Consider the following 20,268-nt stretch of genomic DNA (forward strand, 5'->3'; position numbering starts at 1 on the left):
ACAAGTTATAATTGGCCTCCTTTGCCACCAGCAAACGTGTTGCTGAGGAGGAAGCGGAATGTAGAACATATCATCACTTGCATCAGTCACAGCGCTATTATGTCACCTCTGACAGCGACAATGTCAGTTAGGCCGTAGTCACACTACCGTATAACACAAGTTATAATTGGCCTCCTTTGTCACCAGCAAATGTGTTAATGGGGAGGAAGCGGAATGTAGAACATATCACTTGTATCAGTCACAGCGCTATTATGTTACCTCTGACAGCGACAATGTCAGTTAGGCCGTAGTTACACTACCGTATAACACAAGTTATAATTGGCCTCCTTTGTCACCAGCAAATGTGTTAATGGGGAGGAAGCGGAATGTAGAACATATCACTTGTATCAGTCACAGCGCTATTATGTTACCTCTGACAGCGACAATGTCAGTTAGGCCGTAGTTACACTACCGTATAACACAAGTTATAATTGGCCTCCTTTGTCACCAGCAAATGTGTTAATGGGGAGGAAGCGGAATGTAGAACATATCACTTGTATCAGTCACAGCGCTATTATGTTACCTCTGACAGCGACAATGTCAGTTAGGCCGTAGTCACACTACCGTATAACACAAGTTATAATTGGCCTCCTTTGCCACCAGCAAACGTGTTGATGAGGAGGAAGCGGAATGTAGAACATATCATCACTTGCATCAGTCACAGCGCTATTATGTCACCTCTGACAGCGACAATGTCAGTTAGGCCGTAGTTACACTACCGTATAACACAAGTTATAATTGGCCTCCTTTGCCACCAGCAAACGTGTTAATAAGGAGGAAGTGGAATGTAGAACATATCATCACTTGCATCAGTCACAGCGCTATTATGTCACCTCTGACAGCGACAATGTCAGTTAGGCCGTAGTCACACTACCGTATAACACAAGTAATTATTCACCTCCTTTGTCACCAGCAAATGTGTTAATGGGGAGGAAGCGGAATGTAGAACATATCACTTGTATCAGTCACAGCGCTATTATGTCACCTCTGACAGTGACAATGTCAGTTAGGCTGTAGTCACACTACCGTATAACACAGCAAATTGCTATTCGATAAAACATTACATAGCACTCTACCCAGTGTTATTCTATTATTTTCTCATGCCGAATTGAGTCAAACATCGGACTGCACTCGGATGTCACCCCAGTGCATCAGATATACGCCGAATCAAGCCATGAAGGAGATAGAGACGTTACTTTCTCCATCTTCTCCGCACCTGTTCTGCGATCCTTTCCTGCGAGGGAATAACAGCCCAGTAGTATGACACTCAGATCCCGCTCACAGCAGAGCGCGTGCCATGGGTCATTAGCATATCGCACCGGATGCCATACGCTGGTGTGATTCTCGCCTTAAAGTCTGTGTCCTGCACAAAACAGTCTTTCAGATCACAGCTAGAAGGATAATTTTTGGACTTTTTTTTTTTTCAAAAACAGTAACCCAAGCGCTATCTATTGGAAGAAGCAATCCAAAAAGACAATATTGACTTTTTATAGAGTGTGGTCAAATGACTTCACATAAAAAGACAAACTAAAAACTAAAATTCTAGCTTCACTTAACTATTCTAAGTTATGTGACATGACCTGGTAAAGGTTTAGAGGCTTTTTGCATGTTTAGGTTCCCAGAGGAGCATTGTACGGCCTATGGACCTTCCTATGCCAATTTGCTGCTCTCCGCAAGGAAAAACTTTATCCCTTGGACCCCGAAATTATTAAAAACACAAAGTCCATCAGTGTGCTGCGTTATTAAATTATTAAATGGGCTTTTCTGTTGTTGCCGTTGGAGACTTTGTAACCTTGTGGTTTGCAGCAAATCAAATTTTAGCCTCAGAGAGTAAATCAGTATTTACAAATTTACTAACAGCAAGCAGACATAGCGAAGAATATATATCGCTGCTCTTAGAAGGTGATAGATGTTTGTTATACAAAAATATTACTCTTCATGGACAAAAAAAACTTTTCTCCACTTTGTGTAGCTTTTCTTGGTGTGACACCACCATCTTGTGGCATAATGGGGGATAGCCTGTGTAAAAGCTCCCGCACTCCGCAATACATTACTGCTCCATTACTGACCCTTGTGGTACCCACTGTTATATGTGTGTGACCCATCCATTACTGACCCTTGTGGTACCCACTGTCATATGTGTGTGACCCATCCATTACTGACCCTTGTGGTACCCACTGTTATATGTGTGTGACCCATCCATTACTGACCCTTGTGGTACCCACTGTTATATGTGTGTGACCCATCCATTACTGACCCTTGTGGTACCCACTGTTACATGTGTGTGACCCATCCATTACTGACCCTTGTGGTACCCAATGTTATATGTGTGTGACCCATCCATTACTGACCCTTGTGGTACCCAATGTCATATGTGTGTGACCCATCCATTACTGACCCTTGTGGTACCCACTGTTATATGTGTGTGACCCATCCATTACTGACCCTTGTGGTACCCACTGTTATATGTGTGTGACCCATCCATTACTGACCCTTGTGGTACCCACTGTTATATGTGTGTGACCCATCCATTACTGACCCTTGTGGTACCCAATGTTATATGTGTGTGACCCATCCATTACTGACCCTTGTGGTACCCAATGTTATATGTGTGTGACCCATCCATTACTGACCCTTGTGGTATCCCCTGTTATATGTGTGTGACCCATCCATTACTGACCCTTGTGGTATCCCCTGCTATATGTGTGTGACCCATCCATTACTGACCCTTGTGGTACCCACTGTCATATGTGTGTGACCCATCCATTACTGACCCTTGTGGTACCCACTGTTATATGTGTGTGACCCATCCATTACTGACCCTTGTGGTACCCACTGTTATATGTGTGTGACCCATCCATTACTGACCCTTGTGGTACCCACTGTTACATGTGTGTGACCCATCCATTACTGACCCTTGTGGTACCCAATGTTATATGTGTGTGACCCATCCATTACTGACCCTTGTGGTACCCAATGTCATATGTGTGTGACCCATCCATTACTGACCCTTGTGGTACCCACTGTTATATGTGTGTGACCCATCCATTACTGACCCTTGTGGTACCCACTGTTATATGTGTGTGACCCATCCATTACTGACCCTTGTGGTACCCACTGTTATATGTGTGTGACCCATCCATTACTGACCCTTGTGGTACCCACTGTTACATGTGTGTGACCCATCCATTACTGACCCTTGTGGTACCCAATGTTATATGTGTGTGACCCATCCATTACTGACCCTTGTGGTACCCAATGTCATGTGTGTGACCCATCCATTACTGACCCTTGTGGTACCCACTGTTATATGTGTGTGACCCATCCATTACTGACCCTTGTGGTACCCACTGTTATATGTGTGTGACCCATCCATTACTGACCCTTGTGGTACCCAATGTTATGTGTGTGACCCATCCATTACTGACCCTTGTGGTATCCAATGTTATATGTGTGTGACCCATCCATTACTGACCCTTGTGGTACCCACTGTTATATGTGTGTGACCCATCCATTACTGACCCTTGTGGTACCCAATGTTATATGTGTGTGAACCATCCATTACTGACCCTTGTGGTACCCAATGTTATATGTGTGTGACCCATCCATTACTGACCCTTGTGGTACCCCGTTATATGTGTGTGACCCATCCATTACTGACCCCTGTGGTACCCACTGTTATATGTGTGTGACCCATCCATTACTGACCCTTGTGGTACCCACTGTTATGTGTGTGACCCATCCATTACTGACCCTTGTGGTACCCACTGTTATATGTGTGTGACCCATCCATTACTGTCCCTTGTGGTACCCAATGTTATATGTGTGTGACCCATCCATTACTGTCCCTTGTGGTATCCCCTGTTATATGTGTGTGACCCATCCATTACTGACCCCTGTGGTACCCAATGTTATATGTGTGTGACCCATCCATTACTGACCCTTGTGGTACCCACTGTTATATGTGTGACCCATCCATTACTGTCCCTTGTGGTACCCAATGTTATATGTGTGTGACCCATCCATTACTAACCCTTGTGGTACCCACTGTTATATGTGTGTGACCCATCCATTACTGTCCCTTGTGGTACCCAATGTTATATGTGTGTGTCCCATCCATTACTGACCCCTGTGGTACCCAATGTTATATGTGTGTGACCCATCCATTACTGACCCTTGTGGTACCCACTGTTATATGTGTGTGACCCATCCATTACTGACCCTTGTGGTACCCAATGTTATATGTGTGTGACCCATCCATTACTGACCCTTGTGGCACCCCACTGTTTAATGTGACCCATCCATTACTGACCCCTGTGGTACCCACTGTTATATGTGTGTGACCCATCCATTACTGACCCTTGTGGCACCCCACTGTTTAATGTGACCCATCCATTACTGACCCCTGTGGTACCCACTGTTATATGTGTGTGACCCATCCATTACTGACCCTTGTGGTACCCAATGTTATATGTGTGTGACCCATCCATTACTGTCCCTTGTGGCACCCCACTGTTTAATGTGACCCATCCATTACTGACCCCTGTGGTACCTACTGTTATATGTGTGTGACCCATCCATTACTGACCCCTGTGGTACCCAATGTTATATGTGTGTGACCCATCCATTACTGACCCTTGTGGTACCCAATGTTATATGTGTGTGACCCATCCATTACTGACCCCTGTGGTACCCAATGTTATATGTGTGTGACCCATCCATTACTGACCCTTGTGGTACCCACTGTTATATGTGTGTGACCCATCCATTACTGACCCTTGTGGTACCCAATGTTATATGTGTGTGACCCATCCATTACTGACCCTTGTGGTACCCACTGTTATATGTGTGTGACCCATCCATTACTGACCCCTGTGGTACCCAATGTTATATATGTGTGACCCATCCATTACTGACCCCTGTGGCACCCCACTGTTTAATGTGACCCATCCATTTCTGACCCCTGTGGTACCCACTGTTACATGTGACCCCTCCAATACTGACCCCTGTGGCACCCCACGGCACCCCACTGTTACATGTGACCCACCAATACTGACCCCTGTGGCACCCCACTGTTTAATGTGACCCCTCCAATACTGACCCCTGTGGTACCCCACTGTTACTCATAATCCCTCCAAAACTAACCCCTGTGGTGATTTCTACAATCTAGTGTTTTTGAGGCGGTGCCGTCCTTCCTGCTGTGTTAAAGGGAATCCATCAGTCGTATCAACCCTCCTACCCCACATGTGCATGTAGGTCATAGAACGCTGAATAAAATGACACGTTGATATCTGCGATCCGATGTCTTATTTCAGAGAAATCCATGTTTTTCTTATATGTAAATTACCTCTTTCACACTATGGAGGGGGGACATTGTCTGGAATTTAACTCTGCCTCCAGAGCTTATTTTACACTGAGGGAAAGGTACCAGTGTGAGACAAGTAACTAACACAGAAGACAACTGAACTTAATACATTTTTTGCAGCTTTCTGAGCTCTGCTGAATTGTAACAATATTACCCCCCGTCTGCCTGTGAGCTGGAACCTGAATCTGAGAGGAACCTGCAAATGTGTCTGGTATAATCACACACAGCTCTGCAGTGAGACCAGGAGAGCAGAGAGCGGCCATTAACACATCACTAACGCCGACTTCTATGTAAAATAACCTCTGAAGGTAGAATTGTCCTGCAGTCAACGTCCTCCCCATAGCCTGGAAGAGATCATTTACATAAAGTGGCATCACAAATGAGGCGTACAGGTAGGACTGTGTTAATAATGTGTGGCTGTAGAGGTCTATGAGTCCTGAACCTCGGTGCCTCCATTAGGTATGAGTCCTCCTGGCAGTGTTGTACGCAGGGGTCACACCGAGTGCGTGAGTCGTATACACACAATGTACTGCAGGGCCAGAAGGAATTAAGAGTTTCCCTTAATTTTAATCAGGACAAGGTTTTTGATGGTGGTAACCACTTTTCTCACTTTTGTGACTGGTGCCTCTTGAACCATTTTTACATAGAGGAGATGCAGGATTACTCCTTCTTGACAGCAGTACCTAATTTGCCGTAACAGACCTGATAAAATCGGAACTTTCTTTTGCCAAAAAGTGGTGGAATTAAGTGGCGCTGCTATTTGGGGAAAGCAGAGACACGGGTCCTAAATCAGCGATCCTCTTGTGTGGTCATCAGGAGTCACGATCTCTTCTTTCTCCAAGAACAGCTTTAACGGCCTTGGACCTGCTGGGGTCAATTCATCCTAAAACTTCCTGGCCTGTTATGATGCCCCTTACAATATTATTGCCTCCATTACAACAGTCTCCAGAGTGACCAGAATGACCGATCTGAAGGCATTTATCCCCAGGACCCACCAATGGCCACCCAATGGCCTTGGACCTGCTGGGGTCAATTAATCCAAAAACTTCCTGGCCTGTTACGATGCCCCCTACAATATTATTGCCTCCATTACAACAGTCTCCACAGTGACCAGAATGACCGATATGAAGGCTTTTATCCCCAGGACCCACCTCACTGTTTCTCACTGTCCTCGAAGTGAGATAGATTCCACTCCTACTCCGGATCCAGTCATTGCCTTGGTCTGGCTTCCTCAGACCTCCGGCATGCTCCTCGATTGCTGTGTAGGTTCAGACCTCTGCCCAGTCTTACCATAGGTCTTACAATCTTACATGAACTCCATTGGCGCCAAACTCTCAAGCTTTGAGTTTGCGCCTCATCAATAACCTAGAGAGACTACGGAGCAACACTCCTAAAACTGCAACATCCACCATCATGTCAGACACATGTTTTTAGGTGACCAAATGCTTATTTTCCACCATAATTTGCAAAATAAATCTTGCCAAATCAGACAAAGTGATTTTCTGGATTTGTTTTCTCATTTTGACTCTCATAGTTGTGGTCTACTCATCTTTTTAAGTGGGAGAACTTGCACAATTGGTGGCTGACTAAATACTTTCTTCCCCACTGTAGATAGATAGATAGATAGATAGATAGATAGATAGATAGATAGATAGATAGATAGATAGATAGATAGAGCACACATTGATATGAATACACCGTGACATGATATTTGCATCAGTAAAAGCAAAGTTCTGGAAACAAAGCCCGTGTCGTAGCGGGAGAGATGATTAAAACCTCCAGTGACCTAATCTAATGCAATTGCAGGGAAATCAGAGATGAAATCTCCACTGACATCAATTAATTTACTGAAGATAAACAAAGTGATAAAAGCTTAACAAGCGATTCACAAGGGAATAATATCTGCTTCACCTGCGGGATCTCGGAGGAGCAATTACTAAGAATCTCTGTGTTTCTGTTACCGGTTTTACCTTCTCGGTAAATGTATTGAGCTAATGAAAAGTTTATACAATAGTGGATCAGACATGTTGGGTCTTAAATAAAAGAAAAGTTGTCATATTATATGATTTAGACACTAAAATAAAACTGTGAATATCTGTATGTTGATAGGTGACATCTTACATATTAATCAAAAAGCCAGATTCTGAGATGGTGGTCGCTGGGACTTCCTCTAAACACTCATTTGCAGGTCTGTTTGTTTAAAACAAAAATTTGATGGTTACAATTCTTATGTGAGGCCCAAGAACTTGTCAGAATATAACTAGATTGGTCTTTAGAATACCACAGATACAACTCCCTCCATGACGCCGCCATTAGCTCCATGGGGACCTCTGGGTTGCACATGGTTCAACCAAACTGCCTGCTAGTCCATTTCAGGCTAATGTCCCACATAAACCATCCAGGACCTAGCTATAGTCTATAGTGATAACGCTCACCAAACTGGTCTCTTGAGGAATTCATAACGACCGCCTCTGCAGCCTCTCCTCAGGCCATGTATCAGGTTCTCCTTTTTCCACATCACCAGTGCTGCTCTGGTGGACAAGCTAACTCTAGTCTCAATGTCACCAATGCTCCTCTGAAGACCAGGCCTTCTGGGCTCTAAGTCACCAATGCTCTGTTGACAGACAGGCCCACTTTGGCCTTCTTATCACCAACGCTTCTCCATTGGACAGGCCCACTCTGGCTCCAAATAATCAATGCTGCAGTAATGGACAGGCTTACTCTGGGTCTAAGTCATTAATACTCCTTTGGTGAACAGGTCTATTGGGCTCTAAGTCACCAATTCTCTGATGATGGACAGGCCCACGCTGTGTCTAAGTCACCAATGATCTGATGATGGACAGGCCCACGCTGTGTCTAAGTCACCAATGCTCAGGTAATGGACAGGCCTACAAGGATCTACGTCATCAATGATCTGATGAAGGACAGTCCCACTTTAGGTCTAAGTCACCAATGCTCAGGTAACGGACAAGCCTACTAGGATCTACGTCACCAATGATCTGATGATGGACAGGCCCACTCTGTGTCTAAGTCACCAATGCTCAGGTAATGGACAGGCCTACTTCGATCTACGTCACCAATGATCTGATGAAGGACAGGCCCACTCTGTGTCTCAGTCACCAATGCTCAGGTAATGGACAAGCCTACTAGGATCTACGTCACCAATGATCTGATGATGGACAGGCCCACTCTGTGTCTAAGTCACCAATGCTCAGGTAATGGACAGGCCTACTACGATCTACATCACCAATGATCTGATGAAGGACAGGCCCACTCTGTGTCTCAGTCACCAATGCTCAGGTAATGGACAAGCCTACTAGGATCTACGTCACCAATGATCTGATGAAGGACAGGCCCACTCTGTGTCTAAGTCACCAATGCTTAGGTAATGGACAGGACTACTAGGATCTATGTCACCAGTGATCTGATGAAGGACAGGCCCACTTTGGGTCTAAGTCACCAATGCTTAGGTAATGGACAGGACTACTAGGATCTATGTCACCATTGATTTGATGAAGGGCATGCCCACTCTGAGTCTAAGTCACGAATGCACAGGTAATGGACAGGCCTACTAGGATCTACGTCACCATTGATTTGATGAAGGACATGCCCACTCTGAGTCTAAGTCACCAATGCTCAGGTAATGGACAGGCCTACTAGGATCTATGTCACCATGATCTGATAAAGGACAGGCCCACTTTTGGCCTTGATATCACCAACGTTCCTCCAAAGGACATGTCTACTCTAGCTCCAAGTCACCAACACTCCAATAATGATGAGGCCCACTCCTTCCTTCATAAAATCCATCGTTTCACCAATGGACAGGCCTACTCTAGCTCTTTTATTAACCAATGCTCTAGTCATGGACAGGCCCATTTTCAGATCATCAACACTTTACTGATGGACTAGTCCTCTCTGGCCTTTATGTCACTAGTGTCCTCCAATAGATAGGCTCCCTCTGGCCTACAGGTCACATACCTCCTCAGATGGACAACTCCAAGGCATAAGTTTGCAAGGCCAACTTGAAATCACATGCAACCACTCCTTTCCCCAGTGATCAGTGGTAATCTCAGTGTTTGATTTCTCTGCAGTGACACCACAGCTCCTATTTAAATCAATGGCCTATCCATATAATGCACAGACATGCCAGGTCCGTTAGCGGAGCGATGCATTATGTAGCTGCTCTCACATTAGGTAGGGTGATGACTGAGCTGATGATTCCTCCACCACTGCCACAACCACCAGCTGTAATAATGCAGATTTACCTAGTGGGGGGTTGGAGGTGATCATATTTTCATATCTTACTTCCTTTTACCTGCAGCCTTACACCTTCCCCCTGCTGCATCTCATCCATCGCTCTATGGGTTGTAACTGGTTAAAACTTCACCGGGTGTCATGTAATTCAGTTATAAAAACAGCCAACGTGAACAGATATAAGGTAGTAAAGCTCACCAACAAGTAGGGTCCACAAATTGTTTGTGATGTGGATTATAAGCCCCATCATGAGCTGGGTCATAAAAGGGAATTGAGCAGCTGGAAGCAATGAACACTAGTCTTCTTCCAATCATCAGCCAATGCAGTTTTCCCTCTGATGAGAATGGCATCCATCAGCAAATAGGATTTTCTAGTTGTTTGTCAGCGGTTCTCTTTCTCTTGAACCCTACTATCCCTTGACTATGTATTTGGTTACTGTTCCCTCCTCTCTGGTTCTGATCCGGCTTGTGCTCAATTTTCCTTCAATTTGCTCCACTGACCAGAAGCTACTCTATGGACACCACCCAGGGGCCCCACACAGTAAGGCCCAGATCTCTGTATAGATCTCACAGGGGAGCTCCTGGCTTGTGCAAAGTCTGTTTTTGGGTAACTTCTGAGTATTGGACATCCTAACTCTCAGGACTATGTTCTTTCACAGGAACCACACAAGCACTGTGTTACTTCACAGTCTCCCACCATGAATTCAGTCCCAATTATCAATCTCTCACGCACTTTAAACTATGGGCTAATCAGGGCACACTCCACATTCCCTCACACTGACAGTAGGGCTTTCTTCTCACCTTGGTCTAGACAAGGTCGCCCACCCATCCCTAGGACATAGTACAACTGGGCCCTACTTAGGCCTTGAGGCCAACCAGTCCTCACTTTACATTTCTACTGTTTCTCAGGGACATGGCTCTTCTTCAGACCCGAACAGGAACTAACTATGGCCTACCACCATTACACTCCTTTACCCGGTTATCAATTCCCACAACCCCATCAGACAATCATCCATTAGACAATACTCTAAACTGACCAACAAAAGTGTGAATTTAGGCAAACACCATCAAAGTGGATGTTCTTGGGATTCAGGTTATTTCTGGGATGGGGCTTAAAAGTCTCGACTTTGACAACTAAAATGTTGGGAAGTATATAGACAGAACACTTGAAGGCCTCTTGCTTATGGCCCAATATCTGACCCACAAAATAACACAAAGACATATATACATGGTATAACTACATACTTGCCAACGATTGGCATTTGGAAGGTGGGCTTTAGCCAAAATTATTTTCTGGAATCCACTCCCCCTCCACGCCCATTCCCTACCAAGTCTCCTCCTCCAGAAACAACAATCCTTCCTGAATCACTGACATTCTCGATGTTTCCAGTGGTTTCGTCAACACCCTTGAGATCTACCAACTCTTCCAGGAAGAACAGTTGAGTGGCCACCTCAATAACATCTTGAACTTAAAGGATCGGGCAATGGGCATTATACTGGATTCAAATAGTGGGCCCACGGTTAACCCACGGTCAAGCCAGGCCTCTCCAACAGCAGTATCAGATAACTGGCCCCTTGTTACAATGTCCATTGGAGTTTACACCCAGGTGATTACTTTTACACAATGCTGCCCCCTAATGTCATTCCAGTGTCAGTTTTCACTGAAGTCCTGGGATTCTATTTACAAACCAGCAGAAATGGAGCAATATATCTGGGTCAGGTCAGGAAGGCAGTTGTTTATAATGATGCCTCCCTGCATGGCCTTGTAGGAGGGAGGGTTCTAAATCACATCTGCTGCCAGGTACTATGGCCTCTGGGACAATCTCTATTATTATTATTGGTGAAATGATTGCACAAAAAGAAACAAGAACATTCCTGGAGGTCAGAGATCAAGGAAGGAGCGTGTGACCGGTGCGCAGATATCTCAGCAATTAGGTTGTAAAATATCTGGAAATATCACAGCGAGTTAAATATTATACAGATCAGACTCGCCGCTCCGGGGGAGGGGCCGTACATTTACATCATTCTGAAGAATGGCGCCTGCCGAAGAACTGGAAGAAAGGGGAACGGGACAATGGCTATGATAGGCTTGTGGGGTGTGACCTGCAATAAGGGCCCTCACCCACCATGTGACCTTTATATGACTGGGCTGTGGTATCTTTGTCCCACTTAGGAATCAGCGGTCGCCCACTGACATTTTTCCGCACCCTAGTTCCTATATTTTTGTGGATAGCTGATTTGCTTGGCCTTTTTGCCATGTAGACGTTCTGGGGATTTTTAGCAACAGCTGTTCCATATAGGCGACTTCTCTAAACAGTAGATGGGCGTAGCTGGGTCCCACTGGTTGCTGCCAGTTCCGAGCTGATGGCACAGATGGACATCTTCCAATTTAGAAAATAAATAAGCAGGATGTTTCCTTGGCCGACCACTTCATCTACAGTCCTCAATATTGCCGATTTCTTGGTGCTTCTTCACAAGACCTTGACCAGCATATCTGGAAACCCCAGTCTGCTCTGAAATCTTTGTCTAGGACAGACCTTGCTGATGCAGTATAACTACCTTGTGTCTTGATGTTGTGTTCAGTCTTGCCATGGTGGCTATTTATTGCTTGCGTTGAGAAACACGTGATGGTGTCTCCCGCAGCTTTTCTACATGCATTTGCCATGGTGTATGACCTGAGACATAAATCTGTCTTCCACAAGCTCACCCTTGTAGCAGAGTTTGTCTGTTCCTCACCCAGTTTTAAGCCTCCAACAGAGCTGTTTCTGTCTAAGTTAGTGATGAAGTTTCAACATAGATATGAAAATGATGATCATTATCACCTACTGTATCTGGTATACCTGATGACTTGTACGCCTGACTATATTTCTACAATGTATCTACAACTGATGAAGGCGAAGGGGCAGTCACCAAATATCGAAATGCTTTATATTTCCGTTTTCTTCATTCACTTTATTTTTAGCAACTAACAAAAGTACAAACTGTTAACACTTCTATCTGTAAAACCGTTTGCACATTGCAGCATTTTTTCCACACCTGCCTAAAACTTTTGCACAGTACTGTATATCTATCTAATTTCTTTATTTATCTACTTATCTATCTGGCCATTTATGTATCTAACTCAGGGGGCATTATGAGATATGTTAAAGCAATTTGGACATTATTAGTTGCTATGTAAAAATAAGTGGGCAATAAAGAGCAGTGGCATAACTAGAGTCTGTGAAGACACGGAGGTCAGTGGGTGATTTAGTCCGCTGTCTCGAGACCGTATGAACCAGGGATCATTTCACTGAACGCCCACTCTCCTTTGACCGTGGGCATAATACTACTCAGACAACTCAAGGTGAGGGTAAAACAGCGTGGCTATACTTTACTGAACCACAAAACAGGCAAATAACACATAGAACAATCCCAGCAAAATACCCAAGACGGTGGAAAATGACAGAGTCTCACCCTTCCGCTAACTCTCTGGGATAAGAGCAGCTGTGCCTTCAGAGCTTCCATGGCTGACTAGGTCCACCTATGGCACGCACGGAAGGAGGTAATGGCGAGCTTAAAAAGCTGACAGTCCATTGAGGTACAAGGCCAGGTGACCAGAGGGTCACAACCTCGCTTCTCCAAACATCTCCATGGATCCAGGTGACCGGTTGGTCCCAATCCTAGCTTTCACAAACTTATTTATGGGGTTCAGGTGATTGGTGGGTCCAAATCCCGACTACCACAAACATATTCATGGGTTCAGTGATGGTCAATGGAGCTGATCTGTATTCTTTCAGCTGGGGCCATGGTCCCCTATACTGGCATCCTGTAATCGTATTCCCCATCATGGGCCCCTTCTTGTAATAATATCCTCCGTCCTGGCCTGTACGACATGTCCTTAATGCTGGCTCCTAATGCTGGGTTCCTTCCTATCATAATATCACCATCCTGGGGTAAAGCCTGTAAGAAATATCCCTCGTTTAGGCCGCAACCTGCAGGATATGTAACCCATACTGGGATTCTCCCTATTATAGTGTTTGCCGTTCTGCTGCTGATTTCAACACATTTTAAAAAGATAAACAATTCTTCTCCCGTTCCACTGCTCCATGCAGTGAGAGGCTGGCACTGGCGACACATGAGGCCAATGCCATGAGCAGCCTGTGAAGGGCTCACCGACATCAACTGCCAGCCTCTGATTGGCCGGCGGCAAGTATTGCAGTGCAGGGACCAGGCCGGTCTCTGCGCCACAATAACTTTCAGCTGAATGTGCGTCCTCAGACGCACATCCAGTTGAAGTAGGCTGAAGTCATCATGCCCCTGATTAACAGACATTACTAAATTACGTTATTGTTTTGCCCCCTCAATGTTGAACCATTAGCTATGCCTCTGAGCCGTACACTTGGGTTTGCACACTACATCGATAGGTTTTATCGTTTTGCTTTCTTCTTTCCACATTTACGCTATCTTTGCACTTTCATACATTTCCTCTTTTATTTCTGCTCTTAGAGCAGCTAATATTTTTAAAGAATTTGGAAGAAGAAGTGAGAAGTTACTGGGAGAAGGATCATCTGATATGAGACATGGAGCTGACAGACAAGAATGTTAAGAGATAAGGAGAGAATCTTGGCAGAATGTGACCTCCAATAAGGAAGAATCTCGTCTTGCCCAGATTAATACCGAGTGAACTTTTCCACGTTTCTTCACGTTACACCCACGAACTTAAATGTATTTTACTGGGATTTTATGTGATATCAATACAAATCAACAAGTATTTGTAAAGTGTAAAGGAAATTATTCCAGGTTTTCTAAATATTTTAAAAATATAAATCTGAAAATTGTGCTGTGCATTTGTATTCAGCTCCCCGAGTCAATACTTTGTAGGACCACTTTTCGCTGCTATTACTGCTGCAGTCTTTTCCGGTCTGTGTCTCCAGCTTTGCACATCTAAAGGTGACATTTTTGCCCCTTCTTCTTTGCACACTCGCTCTCAGATTGGATGGAGGCGTCTGTGATCGGCAATTTTCAAGTCTTTCCATAGATTTTTAATAGGATTTTGGTCTGGACTGTGACTTAGCTATTCACATGCAAGAATAGGATTTGAGCTAAATCATCCATAGTAGCTCTAACATGAAGATTTAGGGTCGTCTCATGCCTTTTGCAGCGTCCATCAAGTTTTCCACCAGGATCGCCCTGTGTTTAGCTCTATACATCTTCCCATGAACTCTGACGAGTTTCCCTGCCCCTGCTAAAGAAAAACATCTCCACAGGATGATGCTGCCACCACCATGTTTAACAGTGGGGATGGTGTTTTCAGGGTAATGTGCAATGTTAGTTTTTAGCCACACATAACGTTTTCCAGTTAGCCAAAAAAGATCTCGTTTGGTCTCTTCTGACCTGAGCAGCTTCTTCCATATGCTCACTTTTCCCCTTACATGGCTTTTGCAAACAAGACTTCTTATGGTGTTCTTTCATAAATTGCTTTCTTCCTGCCACTCTTCCATAAAGGCCAGATTTGTGGAGTATAAGACTAATAATGGTCTTGTGGCCAGATTCTCCCAGATGAGTTGTGGATCTCTTCAGCTCCTCCACAGTGACCATGGACCTCTTGGCAGCTTCTCTAATTTGTGCTCTCCTTGCTTGGGATGTCAGTTTAGGTGGACAGCCATGTGTTGGTAGGTTTGCAGTTGTCCTTCTAACCCTGCCTAGGAGCTGCAGCTCTAGAAGTCGAAGCCTGAGTCCCTCTGCGCTGACCATAGCTATCTAAGGAGTCACAAGGAGGAGTGACTGAATTTGTGGAGAATCATAATGGCAGGTCTGTTTTAGCATTTAGTAGCATGATAAAAAAATAACTGTGGAATTGCACTTTTTGCAATTTCACCGCACTTGGATTTTTTTTACCATTTTCCAGGACACGATATGTTAAAACCAATGATGTTGTTCAAATGTACAACTCTTCCCGCAAAAAAACAAGCCCTCACATGGCCATATTGACCAAAAAATAAAAAAAGTTATCACTCTAGGAAGAAGGGGAGCGAAAAACGAAAATGCAAAAACAAAAATGGTCGTTAAGGGGTAATAAACACTCTTTTGGGGTGCTACTCTTTTTTTTTTTTTACTTTATGAATTATTCATTGTGGATTACTGACCAGGATCCTAAGGTGTTCTTGGAGACAATTTCATGAATTTGGCGCAAAGATAAAAAGTGGATTATTTTTTTTCCTGTCTTGTACTGGTTTATGTAACCTTTACCAATAAAAGTCTCAAAATTTGCACCAAAATGTTGACACACTCAAAAATACAGCCAGGAGGGGGAGGAAATCGAAGAGAAGTTGAGCAAAATTAGGGACTTTTCCAAAAGTTTTAATTGAAGAATTAACGTATGGAATTGCTAAGCGTCACCTTCAAAGCAGAAAAAAAAAAAGAAAATAGGCGAGCACATTTAAAATAAAAAACTTTAAAAAAGGCGCAAATAGAATAATGAAATGGATGCAAACAAAAAAAGGCACAAAGGAAACAGTGAATCGAAGCTTTAGTTTTGTAGATAGATTGATATAGAATAGATAACCTATAGGAGAGATTCGATTTACAGGAATGTGTAATAACGTTGGGCAGTAAATCTCCATCTATAATGATAGGATTTGGACTCTGTTCTCCACGTGATTCAGTAGGTGTAAAACTTGTAAATTATAAACTCTAGTTACCATAACATTTCCATAATTACGTGCTCATAACATAAGCCAGCGCTATCCTCTCTCGGAGCTCTTCACATTGTGACCACTACCCCTGATCACGGCTGTTCTCTGCAAACTTCTCTTTCCTCTTGCCTGTTGTGTACGATGGCATCACCTAAATCTGGGAAAGCTGACGAGATCTGCTGCAGCTACTGCGTCCAGTCCTCGGTGCCCGCCGCCAAAACGTGTGTGCACTGTGCAGCTTCAATGTGTGAAGAACACACCAAGGTCCACAATAAGGCTGCCGAGCACATCCTGATGGACCCCACGTCTTCCATCAAGGACATGAAGTGTCCCATCCATGATAAGGTCATTGAGTTTTGCTGCTCCAAAGATGGAGCCTGTATCTGTGCGTCATGTTGTATCATTGGAGAACATCGCGGTCACAAGGTGGATTCACTCAAAGATGCCCTTGAGAAGAGAAAGGCTGGTTTTAAAGATACCATGGATGCTTTGGCTTTAGAGAGTGAAGAGAATGAGAAAAACCTTGAGAGACTATTAAACAAACGCGACAACATGAACATAGAGCTTACAGGGGTCACTGAAAGGGTGACTGCCCTTTTTCGAGATATGAATGAACAACTGGCGGCTCTGCAGGCCAGGGCGATGAGTGAGGTTGCCAGGCAGGAGAAGCAAGTAATGGTTCGGGTCAATGGTTTGGTTCAACAACTTGAGAAGAAGAAAGATGAACTCTCAAAAAAGATGAAGCACATCGAAGAGCTACAAAATATGACCAACCCATTAACGGTGCTGAGAGGAACGACTCAAGAAGAGGTCAAGAAGCGCCGAGGCTCTCGAAAAGGCAGCGAATGTGACAATGACATCAAAGTTTCCTCGAGTATAGATGAGGGTCCCATCTCTCTCATCCTACACATAGGGCTCCTAAACTTTGCCGAGTGTCTACAAGACCTGAAAGCTTTACGTCAGTTTACAGATGTGAAGAAAACAAGCATCACGTTGGATGTGAACACAGCTCAAAGTAAAATCATCATATCCAGCGACCTTAAAACCGCTTCCCACTCTGCGGTATCTCAGAAGTATCCAGAGACCCCCGAGAGGTTTAAGTCATGTCAAGTCTTGAGCACCAATGCATTTACCTCTGGGCAACATTACTGGGAAGTGGACGTGAGTGAAGCCCCGAGGTGGATCATTGGGGTGGCATTGAAGAGCATCGCGAGGAAGGTCGCCGGGAATGACTCATTTCTTGGATACAACAACAAGTCATGGACTTTATTTTTCCAAAAGTTTCTTGGAGTCTCTCACAACAATGTGCAAAACGCAGTGGTCTCTGATTTTCCGGTGCAAGGCGTTGGGATTTACCTGGACTATGATGCCGGATACATGTCCTTCTACCAGCTGAACCCTACCAAACACTTGCACACCTTCACCGCCACTTTCCACGAGCCTCTTCACGCCGCGTTCTACATATTTGACAACAGTTGCATTAAAATGAAGTGTTAGAAGAACATATTGGAACATTTTTTTTTGGACTGGGACGGATCTTTTCACTTCATCTATTTGTGTCTTGTAATTCTCAAAAACACCTGCAAGGTTTTCGGCAGCACCGAAGGACTATGGTATAAGTATTTACCACTGATAGGTAGGGTATGCTCGATTTAATTAGATACTTCAGAGGTTTCTGCTCATGGGACTTTCCATCCCTTTTCTGAATATTTTTTTAAAAACTTATCTATAGTTCTGTAGGTTTTTTTTTACAATGATTGTATAGTTGTGGAATGGAACTTACTAGACCTACCATACGAGGTTTGGAGGTGTTTTTATACAACCTCTTTATGCGGTGCAGGGCTTATCATGACCTGTCAGTAACTTTCCAACAGGAGCAGATCAAGGTCCATGGAAGACCTAAAAGTCTTCAAGACTTCCACATTTTTTATTTAGGATTGTTAGGATATGTTCACAAAGTTTTTTTTTATGTTTTATTTAGCAGAAAATACTTTCCAAATCCATCTCTTTCTATTAATTTCAATGGGAAATCCACTTTCTGGCTCATATGAGGAGTCTTTTTGAGCACTTTTTTTCCCGAAACAGGTTTTGAAAAAACACCTGATTAGAAAAAAAAGTGCATATCACTTTTTTTTAGTAATTTCTAATGGAATTTGCTCCTAAACAGATGCAGTCCAATGAAAAAAATGTAAAAAAAAAAATGCTTCGGGAAAAAAAAATCTTCCCAAACTTTCCTGAAACAGTCATTTTTGTAAGCAAAAAAAAAAAAAAAACTCCATGTGAACATAGTCTTGAAGGGTGGGCGTAAAGGTATTCCATACGCAAGACAGGCAAAGCAAATAACACAGACATACGTACAACACGCACAAAAACAAAATACAAACAACAAACACATAAAACAACCACAAGCTCAGGGATGGAAAAAAATAAAATAAAAAATGAGCAACACACAAAAAAGCGAAGTATATGACAGACAAAACAATGCCAAGAAGTTCTAGGGTGCCCATGTGGGATGCAGAAAAGTTGGGTCCCATCATCCTTCCTTAATTAGGGGCCCTTTTACCATAAAAAGTGGTGGTGACATTCTCCGATCCGATTTGATTTTTTTTCTCTGAGCTTCAGAATCCTCAAAATGTGTTGTAACTTTTTTTGTGAATCAAAAAATTTGAAAATGTCAAAAAAAATAATTGAATCAAATGATCCAAAAACTAAAAGCAAACAGAATGTGAAATGTTAGAGTTACAGAATGTAATATCCGATGTAATGATTGATGTGACGATCTCATGAATGTCGTGATTTATCAGTGTATTATACACGGCTGTGACAAACGCTTTGTGCTTTTATTTCTTTTCGTCCTGTGAATGCTTGTGCGATTTGTGCTGCACACACTGTACGTGACAAAACATAACATAAAAGATATAATCCGCGCCCTGCAACATAAATACCAGAAATACTTGTTATTATAAAGTCAGGTACATTGTGGGAAAATTCCCAGCAACAATAAACCCTACATTTTCCCTGTGAAAACATGATAGACCAGAACGTTCTCCTGCCAGATGGTGCACACTTCACATAATGCGACGCTACCTAGTGATGAAGATACTGTGCATTAAAACCTTTCAAACGAGAAAAAAATCACATTGTATAAATTATATAAAGTTATTTGCATTTTGTAGTGAGAAATAAGTAGTGAGAAAGACTTAATACTTGGTGGCAAAACCCTTGTTGGCAAGCACAGCAGTCAGACATTTTTGTAGTTGATGATGAGGTTTGCGCACATGTCAGGAGGAAGTTTGCTCCACTCTTCTGGTGGCAAAACCCTTGTTGGCAAGCACAGCAGTCAGACTTTTCTGTAGTTGATGATGAGGTTTGCACACATGTCAGGAGGAATTTTGCTCCACTCTGGTGGCAAAACCCTTGTTGGCAAGCACAGCAGTCAGACGTTTTTGTAGTTGATGATGAGGTTTGTGCACATATCAGGAGGAATTTTGGTCCACTCCTCTGGTAGCAAAACCCTTGTTGGCAAGCACAGCAGTCAGACTTTTCTGTAGTTGATGATGAGGTTTACACACATGTCAGGAGGAATTTTGGTCCACTCCTCTGGTGGCAAAACCCTTGTTGGCAAGCACAGCAGTCAGACCTTTTTGTAGTTGATGATGAGGTTTGCGCACATGTCAGAAGGAATTTTGGTCCACTCCTCTGGTGGCAAAACCCTTGTTGGCAAGCACAGCAGTCAGACCTTTTTGTAGTTGATGATGAGGTTTGCGCACATGTCAGGAGGAATTTTGGTCCACTCCTCTGGTGGCAAAACCCTTGTTGGCAAGCACAGCAGTCAGACTTTTTTGTAGTTGATGATGAGGTTTGCGCACATGTCAGGAGGAATTTTGCTCCACTCTTCTGGTGGCAAAACCCTTGTTGGCAAGCACAGCAGTCAGAC

The 20,268-nt window shown here is 43.7% G+C and overlaps 2 protein-coding genes across 2 annotated transcripts in view; both read left to right on the forward strand.

The window, feature by feature from the left end:
- The window catches only part of ANTKMT (adenine nucleotide translocase lysine methyltransferase), a 681,321-nt gene that overhangs the window by 298,903 nt on the left and 362,150 nt on the right, over window positions 1-20,268 (forward strand). The gene's annotated exons all lie outside the window — the stretch shown is intronic.
- On the forward strand, window positions 16,373-19,258 carry LOC138645445 (tripartite motif-containing protein 16-like). Its single transcript, XM_069734780.1, has one exon. It carries the CDS (start codon window positions 16,473-16,475, stop codon window positions 17,826-17,828), a length of 1,356 nt encoding a protein of 451 aa, XP_069590881.1. The 5' UTR covers window positions 16,373-16,472; the 3' UTR covers window positions 17,829-19,258.

Source organism: Ranitomeya imitator, chromosome 7, assembly GCF_032444005.1.
Source record: "Ranitomeya imitator isolate aRanImi1 chromosome 7, aRanImi1.pri, whole genome shotgun sequence".
Classification (NCBI taxonomy): Eukaryota; Metazoa; Chordata; class Amphibia; order Anura; family Dendrobatidae; genus Ranitomeya; species Ranitomeya imitator.

Bases quoted from the DNA above. Each gene is read 5' to 3' on its own strand.
- LOC138645445 (XM_069734780.1), top strand. From the start codon at position 16,473: ATGGCATCACCTAAATCTGGGAAAGCTGACGAGATCTGCTGCAGCTAC.